General features: G+C 45.8%; 1 protein-coding gene across 2 annotated transcripts in view; it reads left to right on the top strand.

Annotated features, from left to right (window-relative positions):
• Positions 1-14,768, top strand: part of NCKAP5L (NCK associated protein 5 like) — a 127,991-nt gene that overhangs the window by 91,809 nt on the left and 21,414 nt on the right. For both annotated transcript variants that reach the window (XM_029594618.1, XM_029594616.1), the window contains exon 8: positions 8,075-8,237. In XM_029594618.1, coding sequence (XP_029450478.1) covers positions 8,075-8,237 — 163 coding nt within the window. The remainder of the gene's footprint in view (positions 1-8,074; positions 8,238-14,768) is intronic.

Raw genomic sequence — 14,768 nt, 5'->3', positions numbered from 1 at the left:
CATGCCACCACCTTGGCACTCACTCCCAAGCTTTTTGTTTTATTCACAAGCCTCCTGCGTGGGACCGTATCAAAAGCTTTGCTAAAATCCAAGTAGATGACATCAAACATTCTTCCTTGATCCAATTCTTTAGTCACCCAATCAAAAAAGTCTATCAGATTTGTCTGACAGGACCTTCCCTTGGTGAAACCATGCTGCCTCTGGTCCAGCAATTCTGCAGCTTGTAGATAGTTCACTATTCTTTCCTTCAGCAGCGACTCTAATACTTTTCCCACCACCACTGCCTTCGCAATCATACGATTCAGTCCGACTGGTGTAAGATACCACCTATATAATATTTTGTAACCATTTTCTACGATTGCTGCTGAAATAGAGCACTTTCTAACCCCCAGAAAGCACAGGTCCCATTGGTCATCATTCAATACAGATCCCAGATCTTGTTCCCAATGTGTAATATGCAAGGGCTTTGGTGTAAGATCCTTATTCAAAAGTCTGTATATTCTTGACAGACTTTTCTTAACCAGGGTGCCTTCGCCAATATCCTTCAAACAATGTTTTACCAAGCCGCAGGTTCACCGCTACCTCTTTTTGTGACAGAAAATACGCTACCTGCAGATAGAAGTAATGGTCAGAAGGGCTCAGATTATAAATCTCCTTCATGTCCTGGAACGATCTCAACCCCACCCCCAAATAAAATGCTCCATTCTACAGCACCCCTTCTCTTCCCACTTTCTTGCTTCGATGTTAGAGCACCCTGGAGGAAAGGCCTTATTCAAGATATAGGGGATCGATGAAAATAGGATTCGTCTCCTACCAATTCCAGTTTCCACTTGTCCCAAAGCTTTAGCGTTAAAGCTACTGTGGGTGGAACTAAACCTGGCATAATTCTTAACCTGTGTGGGAGCCAGACCAGGTTATCCATATGTACAAAGTTCAATAAAGCCCTTTCCAACCCTATCCAGCGCTTGGTTGGACTTCTGCTATGCCAGTCTAGAATAAATTTAAGTTGCGCTGCTACATAATACCAGCGTAAGCATGGAACTCCCAGTGCCCCTCTGTCTTTAGGTAAAAATAACACTTGGCGGCTCACCCTAGATGGGCGTCTCTTCCAAATAAAGGAGAAGTTTCCTTTGCCACATGTCTACACAGACGTCCGGGACTTCAATGGGCAAGGTCTGAAAAAGTTAATTTAGCTTCGGCAAAACATTCATCTTTATGGCTGCTATTCTGCCTAACCAGGACAAGTCTGATCTCTCCCATCTCATCAGGTCTTCTGTGACTTTATGCCACAGATCATTGTAATTCATACCAAATAGCTTATTTAAATCTGGGCCTATTTTCATTCCCAAGTACTTTACTTCAGATCTTTGGATTTTAAATGGGAATTTCTCCTTCACTTCTCGCACCTCTTCTTCAGACACAGAAGTATTTAAAAATTCTGATTTTCCTGCATTTAACTGGTAACCCGACACGCGGCTGAACTGTGTGTGCTATTTCTTCCATTAAATGCGGAAGGGAGGAGAGCGGGTCGGCCTCTGTGAATAGCACATCATCCACGAACATAGATAGTTTATACTCTTGATCATCCAAAGTTATACCCTGAATCCCCACGTTATCCCGGATTTTAATAGCCAGGGGTTCAAGGTATAGGGCAAAAAGTAAAGGCGAAAGTTGGCAGCCCTACCTCATTCCATGTCCGATTTGGAAAGCCTCTGAATATCCACCATTGACTCTTATGCGAGCACTATTTATTTATTTATTTATTTATTTATTTATTTTAAGTTTTTCTATACCGGCATTCACAATAAATATTGCATCATGTCGGTTTACAATTAACAAGTGGATAAGGAACAAGAGGCAACAAATAACATTGATCTTAGCAATAATAGAATAATGATAATAATAGTAGTAATAAAACATTAAACAAGAGGAGGCTAAGGAATGCAGTTACAATAAAACAGGGGAGTAATATAACTTGGATCGTAGAAAAGAAGCAGGGGTTTAATTGGAGAAAATCAATGCCAGTCATTGTGCTTAAAGCAATGATGAATAGCCCTTATGAGGTAGGGATATTACACTAGGATTACTGTAAAGCTTACTAATCCATGTGGAGAAGTTTCGCCCCAGTTTTTCCAATAACAGGAATAAATAGTCCCAGTGGACCATATCGAAGGCTTTCTCCGCATCCACAGTAAGTAAAGCTGATGAGGTTTTGGTGTTCTGCTTCTTTCATATGAGATTAATCACCCGTCTGACATTATCCACTGCTAAACGACCCGGCATGAACCCTGTTTGGTCAGGGTGTATTAAAGCACTGACTGCCCCCTTTATTCTGTTAGCAAAAATTTTTGCTAATAACTTGAGATCCAGATTAATAAGGGAAATTGGTCTGTATGAATTACATAGTCTCATCTCGTCCCGGCTTTGGTAAGACTGTGATACATAGGGGAAAAAAAAAAAAAAAAAAAAAAAAATATATATATATATATATATATATATAAAACAGCAGAAGAAGACCAAACGGCCCATCCAGTCTGCCCAGTAAGCTTTTTATTTTTTATTTTTTCCTTATACTTCTGTTAGTCTTGGCTCTTAGTAACCTTTTGGTTCTATTTCCCTTCCACCCCCACCATTAATGTAGAGAGCAGTGTTAGAACTGCATCAAAGTGAATATCTAGCTTAATTAGTTAGGGGTAGTAACCGCCACAATAAGCAAGCTACACCCATGCTTATTGTGTACCCAGACCATGTAATTCAGTCCTTGTTGGTTGTTGTCTGTATATAGATCCACTATTCTTCATTCCTCCTGCCGTTGAAGCAGAGAGCTATGCTGGATATGCGTGAATTATCTGTCTTTCTCACCTGCCGTTGAAGCAGAGAGCTATGCTGGATATGCGTGAAGTATCGGTTTTTCTCCCCTGCCGTTGAAGCAGAGAGCTATGCTGGATATGTATTGAAAGTGAAGTATCAGGCTTATTTGGTTTGGGGTAGTAACCGCCGTAACAAGCAAGCTACTCCCTGCTTTTTGTGAATGCAAATCTTTTTCCACATTTCCTCTTGTCGTTGAAGCTTAGAGCATTGTTGGAGTCGCATTAACCGTGTGTGTTTATTGAATAAGGATATTATCTCCAGGCAGTAGCCGTCTTTCCCGCAAGCCACCCACTCTTCATTCACGTCCTCTAGACTTTTTGGATCCACAGTTTTTATCCCACACCCCTTTGAAGTCCTTCACAGTTCTGGTCTTCACCACTTCCTCCGGAAGGACATTCCAGGCATCCACCACCCTCTCTGTGAAGAAATACTTCCTGACATTGGATCTGAGTCTTCCTCCCTGGAGCTTCAACTCGTAACCCTTGTTCTGCTGATTTTGTTTCCGACGGAAAAGGTTTGTCGTCTTTGGATAATTAAAACCTTTCAAGTATCTGAAAGTCTGTATCATATCACCTCTGCTTCTCCTTTCCTCCAGGGTATACATATTTAGATTCTTCAATCTCTCCTCATAAGTCATTTGATGAAGACCCTCCACCTTTCTGGTCGCCCTTCTCTGGACCGCCTCCATCTTGTCTGTCTCTTTGGAGATACAGTCTCCAGAACTGAACACAGTACTCCAGGTGAGGCCTCACCAAGGACCTGTACAAGGGGATAATCACTTCCCTTTTCTTACTTGATATTCCTCTTTCTATGCAGCCCAGCATTCTTCTGGCTTTAGCTTCAGCAGCAATATTGCCGGAGGCTAACAAATTATTAAAGGCCTGAGAGAGAGGCTGTGCCTTGCCCACTTTCAGCTCCTTAATGACCTGGAGAACTTCTATCTCTGATATCTCCCTGTTAGGAGCGTCTTGTTGATTCTGTTGTAATTGGGGAATATTTAAATCTTTCAGATAATGTTCTATATCGGCTTTACTGATATCTTGTCTAGTGGCATATAACTCCTTGTAAAATTGAGAGAAGCGGGCCCGAATTACCTCGCTGTCAGATAAGATTTCCCCATGCCTACCCTTAATTTTAAGTGTCTGATTTTGAGTGCACCTTTTCTTTAATTTTCTAGCAAGAAGTTTACTAGCCTTATTTCCTCCCTCAAAGAACTCTTGTTTTACTCCCTCTAATCTGAACACAATATTTTCCATATCTAGCTTCTTTAACTCATCCCTAAGTTTATCCAATTTGATTCCCACCCAGGTATCAACTTGTCTTTTATGTCTTATCTCTAACCTTGCTATACTCATCAGGATTTGTGACCTACGTTCTTTCTTAACTTTTTTCAAGTACGAGGCCCTCGCCATTAGTTTGCCTCTGGCGACTGCTTTAAAACAATTCCAAAGTACACCCTTTGATACTTCCCCATTATCATTATCCTTCAAGTAGTCTTCCATTTCCCGGACCAGTCTAGAGCAATAGGTGTCATCATCCAGAATGCTTTCATTCAATCTCCAGGTCCTCTGCTCCGGGGGACTCCCTAAGCTGGCCAAAGATATCCAACTACTGCGTGATCAGAACAAGTGATCTCATTTATCCCAGAGGAGGACACTTTGTTGACCAAAGACTTATCCACTAAGAAAAAGCTGAGTCGAGAATATACATTATGCGCTTTTGAGAAAAAAGTATAATTTCTCTCCGTGGGGTGGAACAGCCTCCAGACATCAATAAGGTCACAATCAACCAAGAGAGCCTTCAAAGCCCTCCTGCTTAGCTTAGTAGGCCCTCCCGCACTCCCACTGTTATCCAGATATGGGTAGTTTGTGATATTAAAATCTCCTGCCAGTATAAGGAAACCTTCCGCCCACTGTTTCAGGATTGACAATTTCTCAAAAAAGGTCCCCTGATTTGTATTAGGTGCATAGATGTTGACTAACATGTACGTGTCCTTTCCCAATTTAAATTTCACCAGTAAGTATTTTCCTTCCTCATCCCGTATGACAGAGCACATCTCCACTACCACATTTCGTGAAAAAAGTGTCCCCCACTCCCATATATTTGGATGATTTGGAGGCAGATACAAAATATTGCCCTGGGAACTGGTGAGATGTCATCAGCCGCTCATGTTGTTTTCTTAAGTGGGTTTCTTGACACACGAGAATATCTGCCTTCACTCTAACCGCATCTTGTAACAGTTTCTTACGCTTAACATGCGTGTTTAAACCTTTAACATTCCATGACAAGATATTTAAGGAGCCCATCTTATCATTTGCAACCCTTTTTTCCCTAGTACAAGCATGTTCCACCATTTTTTTTTTTTTATTTTTTGTTTGCTCTGTTAACTGGTTCCCCCTAGTTTACTGTAAACCGGTACGATAAGACCTGGTCTTGAGCATCGGTATATTAAAAGAATTTAAATAAATAAATAAATTTTGCTAACCATCGAGATTACATTAAGGGTTTGTGACCCGTTACCTATAAGATGGCTGGTCATAGAGATGTATGGATATATAGTACCTTTAATTTCCTGCTTATTTAGCCCTCTCCTGATACCCCCCTGCCCTCCCACCCTCCTTCTGATATACTCTCCTCTTCCTAGAGGAATGAGGACACCGGTACTCCCTCGGCCCACGAAGAGTTCCAGCCCCCACCCATTAGCATGATAACAAACTGACCCCCTCTGCGAGCGGGGTAATTTAGATCATATGAGCATTACAGTGAACGATATTTTCACACTGAAAGAGATTTACAGCCATTAAAACTTGGGTTTACCAGCCTCAAAGCCAGCACATTTTTCTGTAAACTCGAGGGCTCAGCTCAGCCTTCCATTAAGGCTTCAGCTCTCACTGTCCCATTGTGTATTGCTTCATCTGCTTGCCTGTGTAGTCTCTTTCCTCCTTGGGTGACCCTCTGCCAATGAGTGCTGGGATCTTTGTTTTGATGAAACACTGGAAGATCGCATTTTTGTGTTAAGGCCCACCTGTAGGCCTGCTACTCTCATAATTATCCTCTCTTCTTCCACCGTTCGCACTCTTTGAGATACCATTAATCGTGAAATGTAATCCAAATGGAAACAGCCACTTATATTTATGGTTCCCGGATCTCAGCGCCTGCAGCACCTCATGGAAATCCCTTCTTTTCTTTATCGTCACCGGGGATAGATCTTGAAACAGTTCAGTTCTGTGACCATGCCATTGGATATCTCGAAGTTGCCGCGCCCGAGTCATGATACGTTCCTTCACTGCATACTCACGGAAAGCATACCACGATATAATGGGGTTGTCCATTGCACGATATGGCTAATGCTCTGTGAGCCCTCACCAATTTTACTGTACCGGGTTCCTCCAATGTTGCATCAGGGTACAATATCTGGCTGCATATATCCAGCACTACCTTTTGGCAGTCTGCGTACGCTGGTTCTTCTGGAACCCGTCTGAAGCGCAAGTTCCCCCTTCTAGATCGATTCGCCAGGTCCTCTACCTAGTCCCTCAACTTGCTGTTCTCATCATTTAAGTGTTGTAGGTCTTGCTGAAATCCCTCAGTCATTGTGTCCTGCTCCTCCTGTCGTTGTTCAAGTGCTTCCACGCCATTACCCAGCTCGGTGTATTCAGCTCTCAATTCTGAAACTATATCTTTAAGTTCCTGCTTTAGCTGGCCCATATCTGCACGAAGATCACCGAACCGTTTCTAAAAGTCCTCCCTGGAGAGGGAGTCCTCCGCTCTAAGTTTGCTTGAGCGTGGTGCTGCGTCTCCCACTGCCTGAGTGTCTGAAACGCCGCCATTTTCTGTCTTCCCCCTCCTCCTGTTCCCAGAGTCCTTTCATAGCCGAAATCTCATATGAAAATTGATTCAAGTCTGGCTTTTTTTTTTTTTCTCACCGACATCTTCAGGCTTAGGGGTATCGGTGGCAGCATTTAAGGTGCTTTTATTCTGCGTTTTGCTCTGCAGAGAGCTATTTTCAGGGTGATCGGGGCCGGAGCTCCTCGTCCAGACTGCCATCTGCCTCCGTGACGTCACTTCCTCCCCACCATCAGAATATTTGTTTCTTAACTAGAAAACATAACCATGAAATGAATGCGTAATTCAGTGCTTAATTAAGTTATTTCATAGTCGAGAGGAGGAGGAGGGTACTGGATTGCATCAAGGCTCTGATAACTCACTGCCTGTTATCCCTGTGAAAACAGCGTCTCACTGCACATTAGATTTTCTCATATTGCACAAAGGGCCAGATGTACTAAAGGGGCTCTTCTCATTTTGACTATATGGAAAAATATTTAGTCCATCTGGTCTGATCTGAGTTTTAGGAACTAATGACAGTTCTCTGCTCTGCCAAGTTATCTATAATCTGGGCCCCCATTCTCCTGCAGGATCTGCCTGGGGGCCATCACCTGCTTCCTCATGCTGGTGCAGGCCCAGCTACGTCTCCCGGCCTGCAGCTTTATATCCTCGGGATGCTGCCTCCCACTCCATTCTGGCCCTGCTGCTGGGGTAGCGGGAAGTGCCGTGCCAGCTGTAACTGCTCCTTGCTGTCACCATGGGGCTTTCAAGAAAACCCTTCCCCCCACCCCAGCAGCATCTCAAGGGAGGAGGAAGTAGAGGAGTCTGAGAAAAAAAGGACTTTTGAAAAGGGGGTAGGGGGTAAATCTATCCTGCAAGAAGAGAGGAAAGGAATTGGGAGGGGAGGAAAAGTGAGAATTTAATTAGAAAGGGGAGGAAAATGATTCAGATGTGAGAGACTGGAGGCAACTTTATTCCAATAAAACAGTTTGGCTTGTACACATTTGCAGCCGAATCCACCCACAAGTCACTGCGGGCAACCGAGGCCCTTGCCTGCCATGCTGCTGGAAAACTTCAGTTCACCAAAGTTTCATCACTTTAGAGAAGGGTTATGGATAAATGTTAACATGGCAGCTGCAAGCGCCTTGAAACATTTTCGATTAGTAATAAACATTACGAGGGTGCTCCGAATCCAAGTGCCAACCTCCTGGGTCGTCTCAGCCTCCCAACATTTGTTCTGTTTTAGTGGCATCTGACACAACTTTCCTGGCGCTTTTTTTTGTTTTGTTTTACAGATACTCACTTGCAGCCCCTTCTATCTGTGCTAGAGGGGAAGGCAGGCTGGTGGCTGCTTGCTAACTGCTCTGAATCTCTTCCTCAGGGTGGATGGGAAGGAGATCTCTTCTGAGGGCAGGCCAGAGCCTCGCAACGAGCAGAGAGATTTGCAGAAGACAGCGCAAGACAGCAAGAGCACAAAGACCTGCCTCACTCCCAGAAATGGCATCATGAGCCATCTGCAGAGCTGTGAAGAAAACCCAGAGCAGGTATGCATGCACGAGAAGAATCTAACCTTACTTTGTGCTTTTTTTTTTTTTTTTTACCTCCAGCCATCCTTTGGGTATCGTCAGTGGCACAGGCCAGTTGAGTTTTTCTCTTCAGAATGTAGACACCAGTCACGGAAGGACCCCGTGTCCACACTATCCTCTGCCTCAAACATTAGTGCGCTGTTCCTTTTAGAAAGGATTCAGTTACATTCTTCTTAAATCGGGCTGGACAGGACAGACCAATCGGCTGCTTTAATCTTAGCTCCTCCGCTTCTCCGTATCTAGGATTGTCTTAGGATCCCAGATTTTAGAAAGGTTTAAAAAAAAAACAACCCAAACCTCTGTAGCACTCCCTCCCCCCCCCCCCCCCCCCCCCCAGCTCAGATGAGGGGAACAGCTATAGCTGTGGCTATTAAGCCAATCTGCAAACAGAGCAAGCATTGCAGAAATTAAGTTACCTGGAACCTGATCAATGCCTGGGAGTCAGCACTTCAGATGGCAGAAGCCATGCAGGTGCCATTGGAGGACTACAACGGCGCCACTCGTCTGGCTGCTTCCATTTCTGGAGCCCAAGGACTCTTGGCCAGGCTGTCTGCTTGCAGTGGCAAGAGCACTCACTTAGCAGCAGTTCTAGTGCCCATTTTCAGCTTGCCTGCCCCAAATCGTGACGGCAACGCCAGCAGCCTACCAAGGATCCAGTCCTTACCAGCCAAGGCTGTTTTTTCCCCAAGACTTCCACAATTTATCACAGGGCTGATTGTAATAAAACCCGCACTAAAATCTGAGTTAGATTTTAGCAGGGGTTTGATTTAAAGTGTGCGTTAAAATAAGTGGGCCCTTCAGGATCCAGAAATCTAATAACATGCAAATAGACCAGGAGTGTGTATAAAAAAAAAAAAAAAAAAAAGCTAAACAGCTTTTTTTTTTTTTACTCAACAGCCATTTTGCATTAAATCAGAAAATCTATACCAAAAAAAGGGAAAGAAAAGTTCCCTGATTATTTTACATCTTCTTCCCTCCTACTATGACCCGATGCCAAGCCCAGCTGGACAAGTCCTTCCTCCCCTCCCAAGCAGATTGATCCTCCTCCCATGCTAAAACAAACTAGCAGGGCCAGAGCAGAACCCCCTGCAACCCAGTAGAGAACCCACCAAACAGCCTAGGCTGGGCCAAAGCGAAATTGCCCCACCCTCCCAAACCCTCTGCTACCCATCTATATAGCCTGAGCCCTCCAAATTTCCCCCATCCCTAGAAGGACATAACCTCTTACTGGCACTTAACATTCACTCCTTCACTGTCTGCTGCTTGGTCCTCCACAGTCAGCTATTGGTGAAAGGACCAATCCCCTTTAAGAAGGTAGTCCTCTCAGAATTCTGAAAAGAGGATTGGACCTTTGATTGGACCTCCACAGTCAGCTATTGGTGAAAGGACCAATCCCCTTCAAAACATAGAAACATAGAAACATAGAAATGACGGCAGAAGAAGACCAAACGGCCCATCCAGTCTGCCCAGCAAGCTTCACATTTTTCTCTCATACTTATCTGTTTCTCTTAGCTCTTTGGTTCTATTTCCCTTCCACCCCCACCATTAATGTAGAGAGCAGTGATGGAGCTGCAACCAAGTGAAATATCAAGCTTGATTAGTTAGGGGTAGTAGGGGTAGTAACCGCCGCAATAAGCAAGCTACACCCATGTTTGTTTTACCCAGACTGTGTTATTCAGCCCTTATTGGTTGTTTTTCTTCTCCCCTGCCGTTGAAGCAGGGAGCTATGCTGGATATGCGTGTAGTATCAGTTTTTCTTCCCCCCTGCCGTTGAAGTAGAGAGCTATGCTGGAGGACTACCTTTAAGAAGGTAGTCCTCTCAGAATTCTGAAAGGGGATTGGACCTGACAGTGGAAGCACCAATCGGCTACCAGTAGAGGCAGCAGCCCTCCCGGAGGAGGCAAGTTCTTCTTTGACTGGGGTTGCCTAGGAATGGGAGGAATTTGGAAGGTTTGGGCTGTGTAAATGGATAGGAGGGGGGGATTTAGGAGGGTGAGGGAGTTCTGCTTCGACCCAGTCCGGATGGAATGATCTCTACTGGGTAGAAAGGGGTTCGGGAGGATGGAGGAGTTCTGCTCCAGCCCAGCCTGTTTTGAGTGTCTTCTACCTGGGTTAAGTTGGCACTAAAAAAAAAAAAAAAAACCCCCAAAAAAACCTGTGCTGAAAACAGGAATTAAAACCTGTGGTAGGGTCAGTGCAGCTTGTTACATTGGCCCCCACGGTAGGGAGTCCTCTAAGAATGCTATTGCGTTCCTTCTGCTTACTCGATAAGTTACTGTCTACATCTGGCGGGACCTAAGCTGTTACAGTTACCAGCTATTTGGTTGAGGAATTTGGATTGCTTCTTACCTTTTGGGACTCTCTGAAGTTGTGGCTTGCTTTTCTATTTTTTCTTTTTTGGGTGGGGTGGAGAACAACAAGCAGTCAATGCAGAGTCTGTTACTTCAGATTCCTAGCCCCCAGTTTGCTGGATTGGTCTCTTTAGCTGAGGGGACTATCCAGGCATTTTTACTGACAACACACTGGCAAAAAAAAAAAGAGAATTCAAAGCCAAGGGCAAGGAAGTACCTGAACAGCAAGATGAATCATCTCCCCCAAGTTCATCAGTAACTTCAGGAAACAAGGTACAGAACAAACCTGTACGTCCCACTGATTCAGACCTTAAACCCTGCCATTATAAGTGATAAAAGAAAAGCTTTCAAACTAAGTCATTATTTTGCTTCAGGTACCACTACCACCCTCAAATTTACTCATTTCTACTGCCTGGTCCCCTGGATAATCAAAACCCTACATGATCTGCAAGGGAACAAAATTTTTGGAAGATTCAGTAATCTGCTATGTTTCTTGATGTGTGCTTCCATATTCTCGGATTCAGAGGACACTACCAAGGTGGAAAGGATTCAGTATCATAGCCCCATATTGAAAAAGGAGGTCCTGGTTTTCCCCAGGGTAGAAGAGCTAGCAAAAGAAGTATTTTAAGACTTCACTCATCAACATCAGCCAAAGACCAATTCTTTATACAGGCCCAGCATTACTAAGCCTAATGGCATGGAGGTTCAGAGCATAGTCAAGAAAAAAAGGGATTTTATAGTCAACCAAAGCAGTCTACTGAAGTTGAGGAAACAATCTACTAACAAGGCTGCCTATTCCATATGAGCAAAACTTTTCTTATTAGTGCAAGACAAAAAAAAAATAGACCCTTTAAAAGCACAAGCCCAGCCAATTCTGGATTTTTTTTTCTCTGAGTACAAGCAAGATGGTAGCCCTCACACATAGATGATATCATCAGATGGAGCCCCGATGTGGAAAACACTGATCATGCCTAGCATGCCCTGTATCCTGCATCCACATGGGGTCCTTCTCCAGTCTCTCTTTCCATGGAGCTGTAAACCTCACAGTGTGAGTGAGCTCACTTTTGGCTGTTTTGGCCTTGTGGAAAATTTTCCTTTTCTCGTGTTTTTTGCAGGTTTTTGGCGTTATTTGGTCACCGGATCCGTCTCAATGCCTTCCTGTAGTGTTCCTAGTTAGGGTTTTCGGTGATTATGGTAGGTTTGCTTTTGCGGTTGATTCCCCGTGGCGACTGTGCATCGGGGCCCACCAGCCATCGCTGCCCACCACCATCATTTTTGCATTGCACCCCTTTTGTTTCATCCAACATGGCCACATCCGGTTTTTGGCGATGCCTCTGTGCCATCACTGATCCGCATGATATATTTGTCCTCTGCCTGGAGTCATCGCATGATGTCGGGTTGCTGCTTATGCACCTAGATGACCCCGAAGGGTGTCAACTTCAACTCGACAAGATGGAAGAGCTCTTCGGGTCGAAGAAGTCTGAGTCATCGGCGGCATTGGCATTGATGGCCCAGGGAGCCACACAGACACCAAGCCATCAACATTGGCGGGACTGTCAATCTCCTGCAGGCTGAGGACATCAGGTTCCTCCTCATTGATCTCAGCACCAGGAAAAGACCAGGATGAGCATCGAGAGAAGCCGAAGAAGCATTGGCATCAGTCCATGTCCTTGCACGGGGATGCACTGGCTCATGCTGCGATGCCCCCAAATTGACCCCTGCTGTGAGGAGTGCCAGTCCTCCATCGGTGCTGAGGGTCCGTGACTGTCTCCACCAGTCCTGATGCCAGTCACTGAAGAAGATCTGGCCACCCCTCCTTCCTTCTCGGTCATTGTTGGCATCAGCAACATTTGAGGAGAAGCTGGAGCGCAGAGTCCAGCTGGCAGTGGAGCGGGCACTGCAGGGCTTCGGTCCTGTGGCACCAACTGCACTGGACCCAGTGCCACCCATTTTTATACTGCCACAAGAGAAGCTCAACGTACTTATCGGTGCATTACCAACCCAGCTGGTGTTGGTTCCCGAGAGAGCATTGGTGCCTGGTGGGGCACTGAGGCCTCCCCCTTCTAATACGGTGGCTGTTGCCGTTTCCTCTGCGAAGGAAGCTCCACCTGGGCCGGCAGAGATGTCAAGGCCTGCAGTCTCCCGTTCAGTTTTACCGGTGCCTGCACCTGTGGATGAAGGCTGAGCACCTAGGGCCCCGTCCACTGTAGCTCACAGTGAGGATGAGGACCCCTATGACCCTGGAGGGGATGATGCTTAGGAGTCCTCCGACAAGGGTCTCCCATCAGTCCCTTCTCCAGAGGAGTGAAGGAAGTCTCTGCCTGAGGACTTGACCTTCGCAGGGTTTGTGAGGTTGATGGCAGAAGCCATCCCGTTTCAGTTGTTAATGGAGAAGGATGTCAGGCACAAAATGCTTGAGATCCTCCAGTTCATGGAACCTCCTAAGGAGATCATGGCAGTCCTGATGCACGAGATCCTTAAGGAGCTGCTGCTGAGGATATGGGAACACCCCCTCACAGTGCTTCACGTTAATAAGGCAGATGGGGTTTTCCTAATCTAGAAGGGTGCTGGATTTGATAAGCGGCAGCTGCTCCATCAGTTGGTGGTGTCAAATCCGCCCTTGAGGGCCAAGCATTCTCAGACTCATTCCTCGGTGATTCTGGGGAAGGACCACAGAGTGATGGACACTCTTGGGAGGAAGATGTTTGTTTCAAGATGCCATGATCAACTGCCTGATTGCTGCCTACCAGCTCTACATGAACCAGTACTTGCAGAACATCTAGAAGCAGGTGCGGGAAGTGGCCAAGCAGCTGCCTCAAGAACAGGATATCTTCAGGGCGCTGGTGCATAAGGGCCTGAAGTGCAGAAAACATGAGGTCCGAGTGACCTACAATGTTTTTGAGATGGCATCTAGAATTTCTGCAGCAGGAATCTGTGCCCGCAGAATGGCATGGCTGCGGACCTTGGATCTTTGACCAGAGGTACAAGAATGACTCACAGACATGCCGTGTACTGGGGAGAATCTCTTCAGGGAGAGGATGAGGGACGCCATGACCCAACTTTTGGACCACCATGAAACCCTCCAACAACTCTCCGCAGGCACGCCTGACCCGTCGTCCTCTTCTAGGAGGCCGGCGAGACAGGAACAGAGGAATTCTTTCTTTTGGCAAAGGAAGTACTATCCTCTGACCCCTCACTCCCGTCAACACCATCAGGGCTTCCACGGCTGTCCTAGGCAGCAGAGATCCACCGCCCCAGCTGGTGCCTCAGTCAATTCCAGGGACTGGGTTTTGACTGGGTTGTAGGGAGCGTAGGCCCTACCCAGAATGATGGACCCTCCGGTCAGGGGCAGGCTGCGGTTCTTCGTGAACCAGTGGCCCAGTATAACCTCTGTCCAGTGGGCTCTTTCCATCGTCTGTCAAGGGTATCAATTGAACCTATTGGGTGTCCTGACAAATTGCCCTCCGTGTCCATTTTGGGGGCCACTAGCACATCAGCAGGTACTGCTAGCAGAGCTCTCCTCTCTCTCTCAACAGCCATACCACCAGAGGAAAGAGGGCAGGGATTCTAATCAAAGTACTTCCTGATTCCAAAGAGGACAGGAGGACTCAGTTCCATCCTAGACCTAAGGGCCTTGAACAAGTTTCTAAAAAAATTAAAAGTTCAAGATGGTTTCCCTGGGCACCTTGATTCCCATTTTACAAAAGAGGGGATTGGCTATGCTCCCTCGATCTAAAGGATATATATATTCATATTGAGATATTCCCCGGGCACAGTAAGAATCTCCAATTTGTGGTGGGAAAACAGCATTTCCAGTACTGGGTTTTGCCATTGGGGCTAGGTTCAGCCCCGCAAGTCTTCACAAAATGCCTGGCCATGGTAGTGGCACAGCTTCGCAGGCTGGGAGTGCATGTTTTCCCTTATATGGACAATTGGCTGGTTAAGAGCACATCACAGGCAAGGGCTGCTATGTCCATGCGCTTGACCATCCAGGTGTTAGTCACTATAGTTGTTCATTAACTACCCGAAATCCCATCTCAGCTCATCACTTCAATTGGACTTCACAGGAGTCCTGCTAGACATGACTCAGGCCAAGGCCTTCTTTTGCCTTATCAAAGAGCAGTCACCTTGACAACCA

The sequence above is a fragment of the Rhinatrema bivittatum genome, chromosome 3 (assembly GCF_901001135.1).
Source record: "Rhinatrema bivittatum chromosome 3, aRhiBiv1.1, whole genome shotgun sequence".
NCBI classification, from domain to species: Eukaryota; Metazoa; Chordata; class Amphibia; order Gymnophiona; family Rhinatrematidae; genus Rhinatrema; species Rhinatrema bivittatum.
This window is presented reverse-complemented; position numbering and strand designations above follow the sequence as displayed.